This window comes from Euleptes europaea, chromosome 4 (genome assembly GCF_029931775.1).
Source record: "Euleptes europaea isolate rEulEur1 chromosome 4, rEulEur1.hap1, whole genome shotgun sequence".
NCBI classification, from domain to species: domain Eukaryota; kingdom Metazoa; phylum Chordata; class Lepidosauria; order Squamata; family Sphaerodactylidae; genus Euleptes; species Euleptes europaea.
This window is the reverse complement of record NC_079315.1, coordinates 39,500,304-39,517,877: the sequence shown is the minus strand read 5'-3', so window position 1 is coordinate 39,517,877 and position 17,574 is coordinate 39,500,304. Positions and strand designations below refer to the sequence as shown.

The 17,574-nt window shown below is 45.3% G+C and overlaps 1 protein-coding gene across 1 annotated transcript in view; it reads left to right on the top strand.

The window, feature by feature from the left end:
* The window catches only part of SNAPC3 (small nuclear RNA activating complex polypeptide 3), a 31,290-nt gene extending 19,467 nt beyond the window's left edge, over window positions 1-11,823 (top strand). Inside the window, exons 6-9 of the mRNA XM_056848971.1 lie at window positions 4,202-4,284; window positions 5,062-5,226; window positions 6,309-6,416; window positions 11,597-11,823. Of these exons, the coding sequence (XP_056704949.1) occupies window positions 4,202-4,284; window positions 5,062-5,226; window positions 6,309-6,416; window positions 11,597-11,744 (504 nt within the window). The 3' untranslated portion in view covers window positions 11,745-11,823. The remainder of the gene's footprint in view (window positions 1-4,201; window positions 4,285-5,061; window positions 5,227-6,308; window positions 6,417-11,596) is intronic.
* Window positions 11,824-17,574: the final 5,751 nt, after the last annotated feature.

Genomic DNA, 17,574 nt, shown 5'->3' with positions numbered 1-17,574 from the left:
CCCGCAACTAGTGTCCGGCCTTCCTGCCAGCGTTAGTTGGCTGGACGCTGGCGTGGGGGCCCCGGACGTCGGCACGGCGCCTTCCTGGCCTCCTAAGGGCTTTTGCCCTTAGAACTCAGGAATTCGCTGTAAATTATGCTCCACAGAAAACTCTGCTATGTTAGCAGTTTTTTAAGGTTGACCCAGTTGATGTCTTGTGTTCCCCCCTACTTCTTATTTGCCCACTTCTGTCAAACAGAAAAGACAGAAATCTTTTTGATCTGTGGCCAGAGTTGGGGACTCTTCGGCCTGTCCCTTGTCTGTCTTCCTGTCCATTTTTGTCTTCTGCTGTTGTAATTTTGCAGATATTTTATTCAGTTTTTTCAGGGTGGGATGCAGTCTTCAATCATTCCCCATTAACTGATGAAGTCACTACCTCTTGATTTTAACCCATCAGATTAAGAATTGTGAAACCTCACTATAGGTCCCTTATTTGAGAAAGGAAGGAGTATAATCTTAAAATACATATTTTTTAAAAAAATTGTTGTTCATTATTAGGAGATGAACTCTGGTATTATCTTTTACATTGCAGACTGTATTTGCTATTATAACCCTGGTTAGGAAGTGCTCTTTGTGTGCAGTCTGAGATCTTGTCTGCAGGTCTGTTAAATTCATATCATGACAATATTTAAGTGTTGCTTTTCAGAGGATTTAGGATTATTTCACACACCACTTGACAACAAAACTGTTTCAGCAGTGTTTCTCAGTGTACGCTACTTCGCAGGATTATTGTGAGAGTCAAGTGGTAGGGAAGGGTGTTCTGAGCTCCTTGAAGGAAAGGTGGTATAAAAATAAATAGCCTGCCTTGAAGAGTTTGTCTGTATGATTCCAAACACATTTGTTGGGTTTTCAGTTTATCTTTTTACTATTTGCCTAGTTAAGACTGCCTGCAGACTGTAACACCTGAAAGGGTCCTTAGACTAATATATGAAGATGTTGTACGGATGACAGTCAAGCATCATTGTTGCCTAACTGAAGCTTTCCTCTGATTGTTGCTTGCTAGAGGAGACAACAGTGTCATTGTGGAGGCTGCACTGTTGAACAGCACAATGCTTTCAGTCACTTGTGGCTTTCTCTCAATAAATTAATTCATCCCTTGGCTTTCAAGAAAGCTGTCTTGTCTATTAAGGAGAGTTGGAGCAGGCTTGCTGTGTCCTTGGCTTTCAGTGTAAATTATGAATGTTTGGTGGTTAGTTTTATTTTCTTGAAGCGCTGCAGAATTTGTGTGAGCTTAGCTAATGCTGACCTAAATAGCATAAAATGTGCCTTGTTTTTGAAAGGCAGTTGTGTTTCCTGCAAAAGGCATGTCCCTACCTCATAATTAAGAGGTCTGTTTTGTAGGATGCATGACCTCCTCATAGTACGTAAGAATGGGGGTAGGGAGGGAGGCAGTGGTGCCACAAGATTCCCCAACTTGTTGAATCTCTGAATACTTCTGGAATGGTGGCTGCCGTGGAGGCTGGGTCCAGTCACAAAATTCTTGGAGGTGCTATCAGCCTCAGAAGGAAAATACTATTTTATCAGCATCTAGGGTTGCTAGCTTCAGGTTGGGTAATTCCTGGAGATTTGGGGTGGAGCCTGGGGATGTGGAGTTTGGGGAAGAGGGGGAGCTCAGCAGGGATCTGATGCCATAGAGCCACCCTTAGAAGCTGCCATTTTCTTCAGGGGAACTGATCTCTGCAGTCTGGAGATTAGTTGTAATTCTGGGAGAACTCCAGGTCTCACCTGGAGGTTGGCATCCCACGTAGTGATATGGTTTGTCTAGTGCTTCCAGAATTGCAGCAGTGATACGGAACATTTAGTTAAGCCAAAGTTCTAGGCAAACAGCTTTACAGTTTATAAATTTAATTCTACATAATGATTGGTTGGGGGGAAAACAGTGTGGAAATGGTGCATTAATGAATTTTTAAATGTATAGGAACATTTAAAATACCATTCACTTCCTGTAATTTGAAGTGCTACAGTTCACTCTGCCACCTCAGGATTCAACTACCTGAATATTCTGCATTTGTAGACTAGGCCAAACAGTAACATGATAGTTCACGCAGTGGTTCTCAACCTTCCTAATGCCGCGACCCTTTAATACAGTTCCTCATGTTGTGGTGACCCCCAACCATAACATTATTTTGTTGCTACGTCATACCTGTAATTTTGCTACTGTTATGAATCGTAATGTAAATATCTGATATGCAGGATGTATTTTCATTGTTACAAATTGAACATAATTAAAGTATAGTGATTAATCACAAAAACAATTTGGGTATCACCATATTTCCCCAAAGCCCAGTTCTGACAATGTTTCAGAGTGGGCTAGAGATCACACTACTATGAAAATGCATCATATAGTCATTCAAAATACCCACCAAAAATGGTTGGAGAGACAGGATATTAGACATATCTAATCCATCCTTCCATAATATCCAAATATCAACTGATAACTGCTTTCACCAGTTTCATTCTCATATCTATGAAGTAGGCTTGCCAGCTCCATTCTGGGAAATACCTGGACATTTTGGAGGTGCAGCCTGGGGAGGGTGGGTTTTGGGAGAGGAGAGACCTCAGCAGGGTATAATGCCAAGGAGTTCACCCTCCAAAGCAGCCATTTTCGCCAGGGGAATGGATCCTGATCGCCTGGAGGTCTGCTGTAACAGCAGGGGATCTCCAGGTACCACCTGTAAGCTGGTAACCTTACAGTGTGAACCCAAGCCTTGCATCGCTGCTGGCGGCCTGGGCCAGCCGCTGCTCGTCGGAGAGCGGCTCCGAGGGGCAGTTGGAGAGGTCGGAGCTGCTGTTGGAGTGGCTGATGCGGGCGGGGGCCAGCGAGCCCGGCGGGGCCAAGGGGGGCATTGCTTCCCCTTCCGGCCTTTGCCCGGGGAGTGGCCCGCCTCCTGCCGGCCCGCCTCCCACCGGCCTGCTCCTGGGCACGGGCCGCCTTCTTGCTGGAGAGGGCGCTTTTGGCGCTGCCCGCCTTGCCTGGTGAGCTGGCGGCCGGCCCAGTCCCCGCCGCCGCCTTGGTGCCCTGGCCACCGCTGCTCCGGGAGAGGCGGCTCTGAGTGGCCAGGAGACCCGGTGAGGGCGGGCGGGCTGCCCCCGGCTGGGGCTGGGGCTTGCCGATGATCTTAGGCGACCCCTGTGAAAGGGTCGTTAGACCCCCAAAGGGGTCGCGACCCACAGGTTGAGAACCGCTGGTTCACGTGATCCCAACAGGAGAGGTCTCCAGTTCCTGTACAAAGGCTACTTGGGAGGATCTATTGGATCATGTGCCTTCGTTGCTATAGCATGATCTAAAGTACGGTCCCCAACCTTTTTAAGCTGGTGGGTACCTTTGGAATTCTGACAGTGTGGTGGGTGAAACCACAAAATGGCTGCCTCAGGAGTAGGGTTGCCAATTGCCAGGTAGTAGCAGGAGATCTGCTAATTCAACTGATCTCCAGCTGATAGAGATCAGATCACCTGGAGAAAAATGGCCACTTTGGCAATTGAACTCTATGGCATTGAAGTCCCTCCCCTCCCCAAACCCACCCTCTTCAGGTTCCGCCCCCAAAACCTCCCACCGGTTGCGAAGAGGGACCAGGCAACCCTACTCAGGAGCCAACTACACGGAGGAAGCCCATATGCAAGGATAGGAGGGGTAATGTAAAAAATACAATGGGAAAGAGGAGTGAGAGAATAAAAACAACACTGGGGTAGCAGCTGCCACTGTAGCAATGTTTATTTAATCTGCACATCCAATCAAACCTCCCATGGCAGATCAGAAGCCCTGTTGGGCAGGAGCCCTTCTTGGTTGTACTTACTTAGTGCAAATGCTTGGTGAGCACCAGGAAAGGTGTTGATGGGCACCATGTTGGGGACCCCTGATCTAAAGGTGAATGTCCTTGGCCAAAGCTAAAAATAATTATCCTTAGGTTTTGCATCTGTGAAGAAAATGTCCATTATTGTGCAACAGCAAATAGCAATACTAACAGAATCTTCATGGATAATGAGAGAATGAAAATGTAAATACGGTGTGTTGTAACTTCACACTTGGAAGATATGACTAAGGTTTTGTTGTTTGTTGAGGGTTTTTTAGTGTATTTGTGGGTGTGAGGGGAAGACAGTCTTTTAAATATTAGTTTTCACGCTAACAACTTTCTTCTTCTGTTCCCGTCTGTCTCTCTCTTAGGATCTTTACAAGTCTGCCTTTTTTTATTTTGAGGGCATTTTTTACAATGACATGAGGTACCCAGAGTGCAGAGACCTGAGCAGGTAAAAAAGAATTCCCATTTGTATATGCAGTTCCAAAGGTACAGCTATAACTGGAACAATTGCTCGCTGACCTGCAAATATTCCATGAATTGGATTTTTTTCTGTGTGAGGATAGAATCAGGTGTGACTTTAGAAAATGAGATAACAGAAATGTGTAGAGAGAGAGAGCCTTAACAGTGAGGGATTCCCCCTTTCTGAAGCTGATTTTCCCCTGCAGCTGGGCTCATTTCTGATTATGTTGCTCACCTGGGACGAATAATTTTTTTAAATGACTCAATGGACACTTGTAGATCAAGGATTAAACATCACTCTTCTTCTCTCTGGCATACCTTACAAATTCTTACAATCCCCACGTTAGGATTATGAGGGAAACTTGCATCAGGGAATTCTGTTTCCTTTATAATGTCTAATTGTGCCTGTACTTATGTAAAGTGTGCTAAAGACACCTACTGTGTGTCTTACTGCATTTGTTTTGAGTAGGTTACCACCCTCTGAATCAACAGCATTGTTACCTTATGAAACATGAAACAAAATTGCCAACATAAATATTTCTCTTTCCAAAATTCCTCAAGAGTTTTTGGTGATCATAGGTTTGGGTTCATGTAGAATCGGAATGTATTCTGACAACTTACCTGGAACTTGAGATAAATACTGATCTCAACATTTGCAAATTCAAGATCCAGTTTTGACATTTGTTTCCTTGTATTTTCTCAATCTTTCTACCATTATCAAGACTATAATGTACAGAAATAACAATAACGTTGCTGAAAATTTCAGGACGATTACTGAGTGGGCGGAATCTCGAGAGAGAAGCTACACTAATCTTCAAGCTGCTAATATGGAAGACTACACATTTAACAATTTGAACATCAAAGTTGGCTTCCCGTACCTTTACTGCCACCAAGGAGAGTGCGAGCACATAGTTATTATCACAGATATCAGGTAAATAACTATACATTGCTCTGGGCTGCTCAGTCTTTGGCCTCTGTTTAAAACATGCTGTCACTCTCCCTTCCCCCTAATTCCAGTCTGTCCGAAAAGCATTCCATCGTGGATGTGCTTAGTTTCTCGTGTGCAGTTATGGGTTGTGTACAGTGGTCTGTAGACTTGGATATAAATCTGACACTGACCTTCAGAAGAAGAATAATTATATTAACCCCCCTCCCATCATCAAACCACACACCGAGCAAATTTATTTATTACAACATTTATATCCTGCCATTTCTCTTGGTTCAAGGCAGCTTACAATAATAATTAGTTCCTTCCTTCATATGTCAGTTTGGAGATGATGGGGCTCTGGGTATGCAGTCTTGCCCATAAGGGGATCAGAGAGTTCTTTGCTAGAGGCACTCAACTCACTTAAGTCTTGTAGAAAGCAGGGAGGTGGCCATCACCTGCTTCAGGGTCTGCTCACTTATGGGAATTTCATCTACTGCTTCAGGCTGTGCTCTTCCAAACTTGGCTGAAGAGGAGCCAATCAATAGGGCAGTCTCAAATCCATCGGCGAACTCTTTCTATAGGTAGTGCATAATGCCATAAGAGGGCAGGAACTGGCTTCGAGCTTGCCTCATGACAAAAAGCACTGAGTAAACTAGAGCCAGCGTGATGTAGTGGTTAAGAGTGGAGGACTGTAATCTGGAGAACTGGGTTTGATTCCCCACTCCTTCACACGAAGCCTGCTGGGTGACCTTGGGCCAGTCACAGTTCTCTCAGAACTCTCTGTCCATGCGGACGCAGACAGTGGCAAACCACTCCCAAACGACTCTTGCTTTGAAAACCCTATGGGGCTGCCATAAGTCAGCTCTGACTTGATGGCACTTTTTACCACCAAAATTGATCAGTTGCAGAAAGGACATGCTATTAAGCTCTGTTTGTTGCTTCCATTTGGATTTTCACTGTGTAATGGATGTGCTTTTTCCTCCCAACCATTGTACTCTGTAACCTGTGTGTCACCTAACTGTTCTTCATAACAACACACAGAAATCAGTGTATTCTAATAAGTTTCTTATTCTATCCCTGTGTAGGTTAATTCATCAGGATGACTGTCTAGATAGGAGCCTTTATCCCTTGTTAACCAAGAAACATTGGCTGTGGACCAAGAAATGCTTTGTATGCAAAATGTACACAGCCAGGTGAGTGACCTTGATGTACTAGGTTTTGATCTCCATATCTGTGAACAAATAATAGAACAGCTTTGCAGCAGATTATTATGGTTGTGAGCTAAACCAGTGCCTCCAATATAAGACGGATACACAAGCATATCTCAGTCATTTGGGTTGGTTACTTGGAGCTGTAGTGCTGATCTTATTATAGGCAGCAAGAAGTGATGCATCTCTGCCACGTCAGCCCCTCTACCACATCAGCTTGGGTTGACTGTGAAGGGTCTTTCCTCCCATGACATCTTGTTTATAGAAAATGTTTTCCAGTGTTAAAAGAGCAGGAATTGTGTGTTCTCTGCCACCCCTACTACTAGTAAGTTTCATAAACTTAGTTTTCACTGAGGTAATATTATTTCATAAACTACTTCAGGCTGCAGATGGGAGCTCAGATGACAATTGGCTGCTTTTCTGTTTTTTAACATAAAACTAGCATGTAAGGAATATGAATCCTTGCTTAACTTTATCCCTGATTTGCTGATTTTCTAAGTCTATGTGAACCCTCACCTGCAGTCAACCCAGACGCAAGTCCACCACCTCAGTGAGAATTAGGCCGCAGACAACTGAGTAATAAGTGAAATGTCTACACAAAGTAACTACAGTTACTTTTAAAAGTTCTGCGATCTTTGGGAAGAACAATCAATTGTCCCCTGGAATGGAGATAACAGGTCTTATTTTGTTATGGGGTGGGGGCAATGGGGAAAGAAGTACAGAAGCTACTTGGGAGGATTTTGCAATCAATTGGTAGATATCATTTGGGAATTTTTGGCTTAAAAGACTGTCAAAAGAAGGTTAAATAGTGCTGAGCTTTGCAATATTACAGCTCTGATAAATATGTACATCTCAGTCTTATAAGTTTTACTCAGTTGCCTGGGGTGAGTGACACTCTTATCTATTCTTTCCTCCTCAGTGTGAAGTTTTCAAATATATTATACCACAAAACCCACACAAAATCACATTTAAAATATTACCCTCCCCCAAATGTTCTTAAGCAGGAAGGGAATATTTTTCCCTAGAGATGCTGACAAGGTACTGTGGCTCAGAATACATTTTTTCAGCAGTTCAGAATGGCCATCTTCAAAGCAACACAAGCTTCCCAGCCGCTATATTCCTCTTTGGCTTGGACAGTAAATGCAAGCCAGAGAATAATCCCCCTCTCTTTTCCCCTCCATCTCACCCCAACATCTGCCCTTCTGATAAGGACTGCTGTCAGGAGAGAGGGAATGTCAGTTGTTCTGGGTGCTACAGTTCCCAGAATGCACCTGGGTGCTAATGTTCCTATCCAGCTTCACCATCAGGGGATTGGGGGTGGGGGCAAGAAAGAGAAGATGAGGACAGACTGTTAATGAAGGGGTGTTGCAAGAATGTTTCCTCCCCTACCCGCTTTCCATCAGATCAGCAGCTGTTGAAGGGTAGTGGAAGAGGAGGGGGAATTCTGAGAAAGCAACTAGAATCGCATGGCACTTCTGGATGACATAATTGGGTGCTAATTTTTGTTTTTGTTTTGCTTGGTGTCTGGCAAACAAGTAATAAAAGCATGTGTGGGCTAGTGGGGGAAATACTTGTGGGTTCGTAACTTTTGTAGATGTATCTACAAGGCTGCTTTGGCTTTTCCATTATGGGTAAATTAATGGATTAGAATTAATTGAGATCCTTACTTTTAAAAAGATTTGCCATGCAGTTCCAAATGGGAAGAGTAAACCAAATAAGCAAGAAAGTGCTGTGATTACATACAGTAAGTGAGCAATAACTGAAGAGACGCAATGCGTTATCTTTAAGGGTATTGCAAAATGGACATCACGATCTGGAAAGATGCATCTATGTGTAGGGCGCTGCTGTTGGCATACAATAAACTTGTCTCCTAAGTGCTGATTCTAATCACTCACACTTGTGCTGCAGGGAGTGGGAAGCAAACTGTCGCTTTAATAACTGTTTTTTTTCTTCTCTGGGTTTTTACTACTTTGTCTGCCAACAGAAGGAAATAAGCTGCCTCAAAAGAGCATGATTAGCTTCTCCAGGATTTATAGCTGTCATGGTCTAGGTATCTTCTAAATAAAATGTTGACTTTTTAATCTGTGGGTTAGTCTGTTTGACCCATTGGGTCCCTCTGGTAATTCATAGGTGCCATCCATGGGGGCTGTACTCTGCATTAGGTGGCTGTCTAATATTGGGAGATGATTGGTTAAAAAATGCATTACTGAAGAGATGTTGTTTAACTGAATTAAACCGAGCTGGATTAAGAGCTAGGATTAAAGGAAGAGATGCCAAGCCTTGGCTGGCCACACAGTACCTTTGGCAGGATACCTTGCTTTTCTAATCCGAGCCATATAGAGCCTTTGGGTTTCTTATTTGTGACTTTTGCAGCCCTCAAAAGTGGTCCCTGTTTTCTGTTGTTTTTTTGAATAACAATTAGTGGTTGAGAGGGAGCTAAAGATGGATTTGGCTGACCTGATTTTAAAAACTTACAGTAACAATTAAAATCACTAGCTTCCTTGAGCAAGCATGGCTTTGGAAGCATGGCTTTGGAAGAGAAATCTACTGGCCAAGCCCTCAGCCAGAGTGCTCTTTTGGCAACCGTGTTGGCTGCCATCGCCCTGGCACTTAGGGACATGCAGTCCAGGGTGGCATCTGCCATGAAGGCCACGGCTTTCTGGTTCCTGTTGATGCCCTCCATGGCCTTGCGATGGTCGGGGGGAATGATGGTAGCCAGTTTCCTAGATCAGACTATTGCTGCCCTGGCGATGAGCGAGGCAGTGGCCGATGCCTGGATGGAAGTTGTGAGGGCCTCATAGGCCTTTCTGGAGGCCATGTCAGCTCGCCTGTCTAGTGGGTCCTTGAGGAGCCCATGCCATCCTCCACACGCAGGCCTGAGCACTGGAGCGCCGCTATCAGTGTGTCCACTGGGGGGTCTCAGCATCTCCATGGCATGTGGAGAAAGGGAATACATTATCCTAATGCTGTGTGGGAACTGCCTTAGCTTGGTAGGCTTTTCCCACTCCCTCTTTACCAGCATCTCGAAGTACTCCGGGAATGGGGCCACCTTATTTGAGGACTGGGTCCTGGGGAAGAACTCCTGGGGCCCTTTGGGTCTGGAGTTGTCCTTGGCCCCCTCCCCTGGCTCTACTGACTTCATGAGGTTGAGAGCCATAATGGCCTTGGCCAGGAGGTTCTGGTACTCCTCCCCTGGAAAGAGCCTGGGCTGCTGCTCTGGTGTGGCCTGAAAGTCCTTCTCTTTGGAGGAGAATCCCCCCTCCTCCCTTTCCTCATCCTCCAAGGATCTAGAGGAGGCTGGAGAGGTTTCCCTGTGGCCGGACCTGTGCTGAGGCCATGGCTTCCTTGCTGCCCTGGTGGGCCATGGGCATGAGGGATCTCTGGGACTTGTGCTCCTGCTTTTCCTGGGACGACTGTGTGCTTCAGGGGAAGAGTCCCGACCTTCTCTGTGTGGGACCTACTCTAGGGTCCTGCAGGAACGGAAACTCCTCCTTTAGGGCCCTTTTGAACACATGGACGCTGCCTTATACTGAATCAGACCCTTGGTCCATCAAAGTCAGTATTGTCTACTCAGACCAGCAGTGGTTCTCCAGGGTCTCTCAGGCAGAGGTCTTTCACATCACCTACTTGCCTGGTCCCTTTAACTGGAGATGCCAGGGATTGAACCTGGTACCTTCTACGTGCCAAGCAGAGGTTCTACCATTGAGCTACAGCCCATCCCCAGTCAATATACCCCTAGGGTATGGAAGGGTCCCCAGGGTCTCACTGTGCACTTCTTGCAAAAAACAAAGACACAAGCAACATCACAAGTTTCCCCCCCAAACGTACAATTCAAAATTCGAGTCCTTCTCTGCCTTAGTCCTCTCTAAATTGGACAGCACAGGCTAGCCCGATCTCACATGAAGCTGCCTTATACTAAATCAGACCCTTGGTCCATCAAAGTCAGTATGGTCTACTCAGACCGGCAGTGGCTCTCCAGGGTCTCTGGCAGGGGTCTTTCACATCACCTACCTGCCTGGTCCCTTTAACTGGAGATGCCGGGGATTGAACCTGGGACCTTCTGCATACCAAGCAGAGGCTCTACCGCTGAGCCTGGGACCTTCTGCATACCAAGCAGAGGCTCTACCGCTGAGCCATGGCCCCTTCCCAGTTTATTTACCCTTAGGGTATGGAAGGGTCTCCAGGGTCTCATGAGGGCAAGCAAGTCCTCAGGGCGCTGGAGCTGCCCTCCCCCAGTCCCCGTTGGCTTTGCTTCCCCAGGCCCTCTAGGCTCACCAGTCTGCTGCATGGGCTGCTCCGGTTGCTCCCGGCTGGTCGCAGGGTCCCGTGGTGGCTCTGGGGGATCCGGCTGCTTCCTGGAGGTTTCTGGAGTGAGCCGGACTTCCCGTGGGTCCTTGTTGCCGCTGCGGGCCGATCGGACCTCTCCGAGGGCTTCGGCGTCATCGCGGCGGGGCTTCTTGGTGTCAGGCTTGCTGGAGCTGGCGCCTTTGGTCTTCCTCGTCTTGCCGCTGCTGGTCTTTGCTGCCACTGCAGAAGCCCGATCGCCCCTTCTTCCTTGACTTGTTGGTGCCGGCGCCAAGCTCTACCACTCCCACGGGAGCCCGGCTGTCCTACTTTTCCCCCAATTTGCTGGTGCCTGGCTCTACTGCCTCTGCGGGAGCCCAGTGTGTGTGTGTGGGGGTGCGAGGCTGCTCTGATGGCTGCGCCGCCAAAAGGAGCCAAGCCATGTGGTCCTCCTGATTGAGGTACCCATTGGCTTTAAGCTCTGCTGCCACCATTGTACTCTCTCCCTCTCAGATTGGGGATGGAGAGAGAATCTGAAAGTTGGTGGTGTGCTGTAGTCCTTGAAGGTAGGTGTGTACCCTCTGGTGCAGAGTGATCTGCGATGCTGCCTACCCTTAGCGAGGAAGGAGGAAAACTGGAGCCAGAGGGTGATTCCGGCCAGGATCAGGAAAATTAATTACTTCCTGCCTGCCCTAGCACCAGAAAGAGGAATCACCCCATCTGTTCCAAGATGCCCTCTGACTCAGAGTGAGAATGGTACTGAGCAAGGCTCAACAGATTGTAGTAAGTATTCATGTTTTTCAGTTGAGAAACTAAGGAAGTGAGCACAAGGTTGGCAAATGTCATTCTTACGTGAAGTAATTCTGCTTTGAAACTTACAGATGGGTGACCAACAATGACAGCCTTGCTCCTCAAGATCCTTCATTCTTCTGTGACACTTGTTTCCAAATGCTCCACTATGATGCAGACGGCAACAAGTTAGGACAGTTTCTTGCTTACCCTTATGTCGATCCAGGGATTTTCAACTGAGACTTGTCAAAGAGCAAGACAACAGAACTGTTCTATAATCTGCTTCAGTAGCTGCTGGAACGTGAAACTTCAAATAGTACAACTAAGTAGTGGCCCTTTTTGTCTTTTTTAGAACATAATTTCCTCGGTATATTTGATATTTTTAATTTTGCAAACCATTCAAATGGTGATGACCCTCAAAATCCAGACACTTCTTTTATCTTTTTTTTATGTATTAAGGTGGTGCTACAAAACTGACTTTAATATTTGTTGTAGGATTTTCTGGAGGGGGGCTGGTTCTCTGGGTTCAGTAACTGTGGTTTTTCCTCTGGGAGAGAGATTAGGCATCTGCAAGTAAAATGGGATATAATCAGTATGCTACATTTAATTTTGGCAGTTACCACATTTTTCTGCATCTGCCTGCATTCTTTATAATTGAATTAATAACACATTAGGTATTTAGCATTTCATTGTTCCATAGTTGCATTTATTGTGTACGATGGCTTTTGGTTTATTTAAATATACATGGTCCTGTTTTATTCTTAATATACTTAAATACTAGATGTGTGTATGTATATAGATAAAAATTAAAAATTGAGTTCAGTGTCTTGACTGTAGCCAAAGGTTTGGCTGGCTAGCAAATGGCTTTCTGTCCTTAGATTCTGTATAAAGTTTTCTCCTGCCAAAGCTTTGAGCAAATTGGAATTGTGGTGTTAGTCATCATTCTACACATAGATTCCCAACCTTCTGCAACCACTTTGAGTCCTTGTTGGCAGCAAGGTAGGATAAAAGTTTTCCAAATAAAATATTTGTAAACATTCTGTGCCATCACAGCAGCTCAGTTAGTACCTATGGCAGGTGAGTGGGGGATAATTGTTTGCTTATCTTCTAACAATACTTAAAATAGAATTGGATATCTCCAGAATGCATTATGGTTGAACTGTCCGATGGAGTATCAAGTTGATAGACTGGTTGAAACAACTCGCATTCCTTTGCAAAGGGAAGTGTGACTGAGTCTTTAAAAATCCTGTTTCTCCCAATTACTACATTACTGTTCAGCTAAATAGCCCCTCCCATTGCCATGGAGCATCAGGTGAGTAAACAGAAGCAATAATTATACTGACCAGCTCTGATACTGGTTGTCCCTGGGATGTTCTAACTGATCTGAACTTTCCAGTTGAGATCTTATGCATGCTAATATAAGTAAAATTACTGACCCATGGGGTGATGCCACATCCCAACATTTCCTAGGCAGACTGTGTTTACGGGGTGGTTTGCCATTGCCTTCCCCAGTCGTCTGTACTTTAACCCCAGCAAGCTGCGTACTCATTTTATCAACCTCTGAATGATGGAAAGATGAGTCAACCTTGGGCCGGTTACCTGGAACTGACTTGTCGGGATCAAACTCAGGTCGTGAGCAGAGCTTTGACAGCAGTACTGAAGCTTACCATTCTGCACCGTGGGGCTCCTGTATTCATGCTAATAAGGCCCCTTAAATACAGTGGTGAATAAAAGTATTTACAATTGGGCTTCCAAGCCTCTCTTTTTTGCTGTCAGGTAAATTTAAGTTGGTACATGGAACCATGGTAACATTTCTCTGGCAGAGGAGGAAGAGGAATCAGTGATTAGACCACCACTTTAGATTCTCTAGAGCAAAGCAAAACTGTAGATTGCGGCCCCACATGGGGTCGTGAAATTGAATGTGGGGGTCACAGAAAAACTGATTTATTATCAATAAATGTATGATTTGTATACCTATCTTATATACCTATATCCTCGGGTCGCGAGTGGAAAAAGTTTAAGAAGCCCTGCTCTAGAGTCCAAGTGCAATTATCCTCGTCTCCTTAAACTATATGTATCACATTGTACAAACAAATCACAGTTCTTCAGTATGTGTACTGCAGTCTGTTAGACTGTGTAAACACAGAAAGCTAAAGTATGTGTCATGGACTCACCTGCTTCTGAGAGCTCAGATGATGAACTAGAACAAGTAGCAGTCTCGCCAGAGAATGCAGCCGACATCTCCTGAACCAGCTGTTAGATTAACAGAGCCGACTCAGGCGAAGGAAGTGCAGACCCCATCAGGAAGCCAGCTATCAGAAGGAGAGGATTTATCCCCAGGATCTCGCAGAAGGAAAAGACTTGAGAGCTATGAGTGAAAGACGCTCTGCAGGAATTCAGAATAGGCGTGGGATGACAGCTGTGGAAGATGAGAGTGATTGATTGCCAGACCAGCCTCTTTCTGAGAGCCGGCTAGATTTAAGGAACTGAGGAAGGAACCAAAGTGTGGAAGCAGTGTACTGATCTCTGGTCTCAGTGCTGCTCCACCTGGTATTTTCTTGCCTGCTTTTCACCCGGACTGCCTTTGAATAACAACGGACTGCCTTGCCAGTGACCCTGACCTTGGACTGCCTAATTGACAACTCTGCTGCCTCGACCCTGATAAGTACCAGCCCCGGCCTGACTTCTGGAATTGTTTATCGGACGTTGCATCCCCTGCTGTCTTCCCTGCTTAGTGCAGCCTGCCGGCTGCAGAAGCCTCTGTCTTCAGTTTCCTCCTTGGCTTCTGGCCACCTCCTCCCTCACTTCCTCTGCACAGTGCTGCAATAGCAGACCAGCTCGCCTGCCCAGCCAGTACAGTATAAGAAAAATGCTGTTTAAAGCACTTCCATGAAGAACCAGCGTGGTGTAGTGATTAAGAGCAGTGGTTTGGATCTGTGGACTCTGATCTGGAGAACCGGGTTTGATTTCCCAATCCTCCACATGAGCGGTGGAGGCTAATCTGGTGAACTGGATTTGTTTCCCCACTCCTACGCATGAAGCCAGCTGGGTGACCTTGAACTAGTCATACTCTCTCAGCCCCATCTACCTGACAGGGTGTCTGTTGGGGGGAGGGGAAGGTGATTGTAGGCCAGCTTGATTCTTCCATAAGTGGTAGAGAAAGTCAGCATATAAAATCCAACTCTTCTAATGAAGGGAGCTAAACAGCTGGGTTGTCTGACCCTGTTCATTCTCAACTCATAGGTGGGGGCTGGCATACTGGAAAGGCAAGGCCTTGCCTGTGCTTTTGGGGTTTGCAGCAAAGTCTATCAAGGATGGGGTCTGTAAGGAGAGAGCCTGGGAAAGAAGAGGGCTTCGGTTGTCCAGGCAATTGCTATGCCATTTAGTCAAGGCATTGTATAAAAACCAGATCAGGGGAGGACTCTGTCTTTAGGGCTGGTGTTTTCCATTTTGGAAAATATGGCATTGGTAGTTTTATCAAATGTATCCATTTCCTAAGTTGATTGGGTTGCTTAAATTGTATTCTGTGCTAGTCCTGTTGCTTCCCAAATACTGTGACCTTCAGTGCTATATTGAGTTTACACAATGAACAATAAATTATAGGGGAAAATTACATCCTTAATTCCATGAGTCCCAGGAGCTGCAATGGGACAGCTGGGTATGTTTTCAGTTCAGAATTCTCTTTTGAATGAGTCCTCTGTGTCAAACTCAGTATTGGACCCAGCTGTTAGTTTCTAATTAAATTCCTCACACCAGCTGGATATTGGTGTTTTGGCTACTTGTTTAATGCTGTTAGCATTTAAGTGGTCACAGCATCAAAGCCCATACATTACCCTAGGAGAATAAATAAGCAAGAAGGATGTGTTTCATTTTTCAGGCCAAGTTAATTAAAATGGCAGGGTCACTGGATTTATTTTCAAGTTCCCTGTGGCTGTTCATAAGGCTGTGGGTATACTCTGTCAGTTAAAAAAAATATCCAATTCTGCATCCAATTCTAATTCTGGAATGGATATGAACAGAGCATACCATGGTGCTGGGCTTGCAGCCAGGTTAGTGCCTTCCTCACTAAGCTGCCTGGCTGTGCCCTCTTCCCAGTGCACGGGCTTGATGTGCACCAAATTATTACAAAATGTTAGGTCTGTAAAACATGAAGATGTGCATATTAGGTTTGAGCCAGTGGAGAGCTTATGTGGACAATAGTTTCTGCTGTTTTCCTGCTCATGCTGTCTTTTCTTGGGGGGGGGGTTTCCTGTCACCCAGAGCAGTATTGTGAGGGTCCATTTTGCATTGCAGGGGAAGTGAAGAAATCCATCTCTGTTGAGGGAAATCTCTTCAGTCAACAGAGATTTCCTTGATTCTCTTGCCTCAGCTGTATAGAGACTTTCCTTTACAAATTTTTGTACAATGCCTTTTTAGGGTATACAGAACATTTTTTTAATGGGGATAAGTGCTCAGGGAAAAAACTATTCATAATGTCACTTTAGCACATTTTCTGAGAGAAAAAAGGGGTGGGGCAGCTCATTTCTTTGTTTATGGAATATGCTGAAGTGGTTTTGTTTCCTCAAAAGGGAAGAGGAAAAGAACCTGTAACTTTCCTACCACTGTTCCATAGATGAGTGTTAACTGAAAGCCATGTAACTAGAAATAGTATCCGTGTTCTGTTGTATGACTGTGAACAATGAAGGCCTATATTAATGTAACTTCTCTATAAGCTTCAACCTTGTGTATTGCTGTGACCCTAAGAGCCTCTTGTATTATCTCTAGCACCTAGAGAAGGGGTATCAAACTCAATTGTTATGAGGGCTGGATATAACAAAAATGCCAGCCCAGATCAAGGGTGTGTGTAACGGCCTCTGCTGGCTCATGGGCCAGATAAGAGCTCTGAAGGGGCTGGATCTGGCCTGTGGGCCTTATGTTTGACACCCCTGGCTCAGAGAAAGCTGGGAGCCTGAGGCACTGCCCTGAATGGAAGACATGTAGGAGAAACAAGGTGTTTGAGACAGTTTAAGTATGTGGGGGGGGGGTAAGTTAAGAGCAAAACAGATGGGGGAGTAGAGCTCCCATATAGTGGGTCCTGGTCTGGTAACACTGCCCTCTAGGGAAGTGATTTTGCATTGGCTAGGTGAGTAGTCACCTGGAGACTAAGAAGGGGGTGAAATTTCCATAAGAGTGCAGAGGTGTTTTACCTGAGCAGGTAAGGATTTTTCTCTGGAAGGAGTGTTGGTAGAGCAGTGAGGGCAGAAGAGTGGCCATCTTCTAGCATGGGCATTCTTTTCTGCAGTGTTTATGCAACTTCTGCTGCTGTGAGGAAAAAGTTGTTTCTCAAGAGCATGTACAGAACAAAGATATTATCAAGCTTCCTGGAGTTCATGAATTAGAGCACAGAGACTAAAGACTTTTCTCCCTTCATGCTGTCATTAGAACTCCATATTTTATTGTTCACATTGTTTTGTGCAAAACTCATTCTACACCTCAATTTTTTTCCATCTTTAAATTTAAGCAGCAGTTGTTTTTAAATAAGGCATCCACAACACTGTGCCCATTAACCAGCCGTGAAGATAGGTTTAGAGAGTAGCCATGTTAGTCTGCAGTAGAAAAGCTAGGTTTGAGTCCTGTAGCACCACAGAGTCCAACAAGATTTTCAGAGTATACGCTTTTTAAAGTCAAAGCTCCCTTTGTCAGATACAATGATCTGATGTGAAAGCTCATACTCTGAAAATCTTGTTTGTCCATAAGGTGCTACTGGACTTGAATCCAGTCCCATTAATCTGGTAAGGCTGAAAGGGCTATCCTCCTCTCTCTCACACACTGCACTTGAGGACAAAATTGCAGTGGAAGCAAGACCTATTCACCTTCTCCAAATCTGGTCACTAGTAGGAGTGTCAGGGAATGCATGCACTATGTGTTGGTGTACAAGGCACAGAGATACAGTTCACCCTGTATACAAGCCCTTTGTCCTTATATGGTTAATACATAAAGCATTTTGGAAAGCAAGTTCACAATGCTCTGCTAGATGGTAGCAGCATCTCGAGAGGAATACAATTGTCTTACAATGCAATGGTGCCACCTG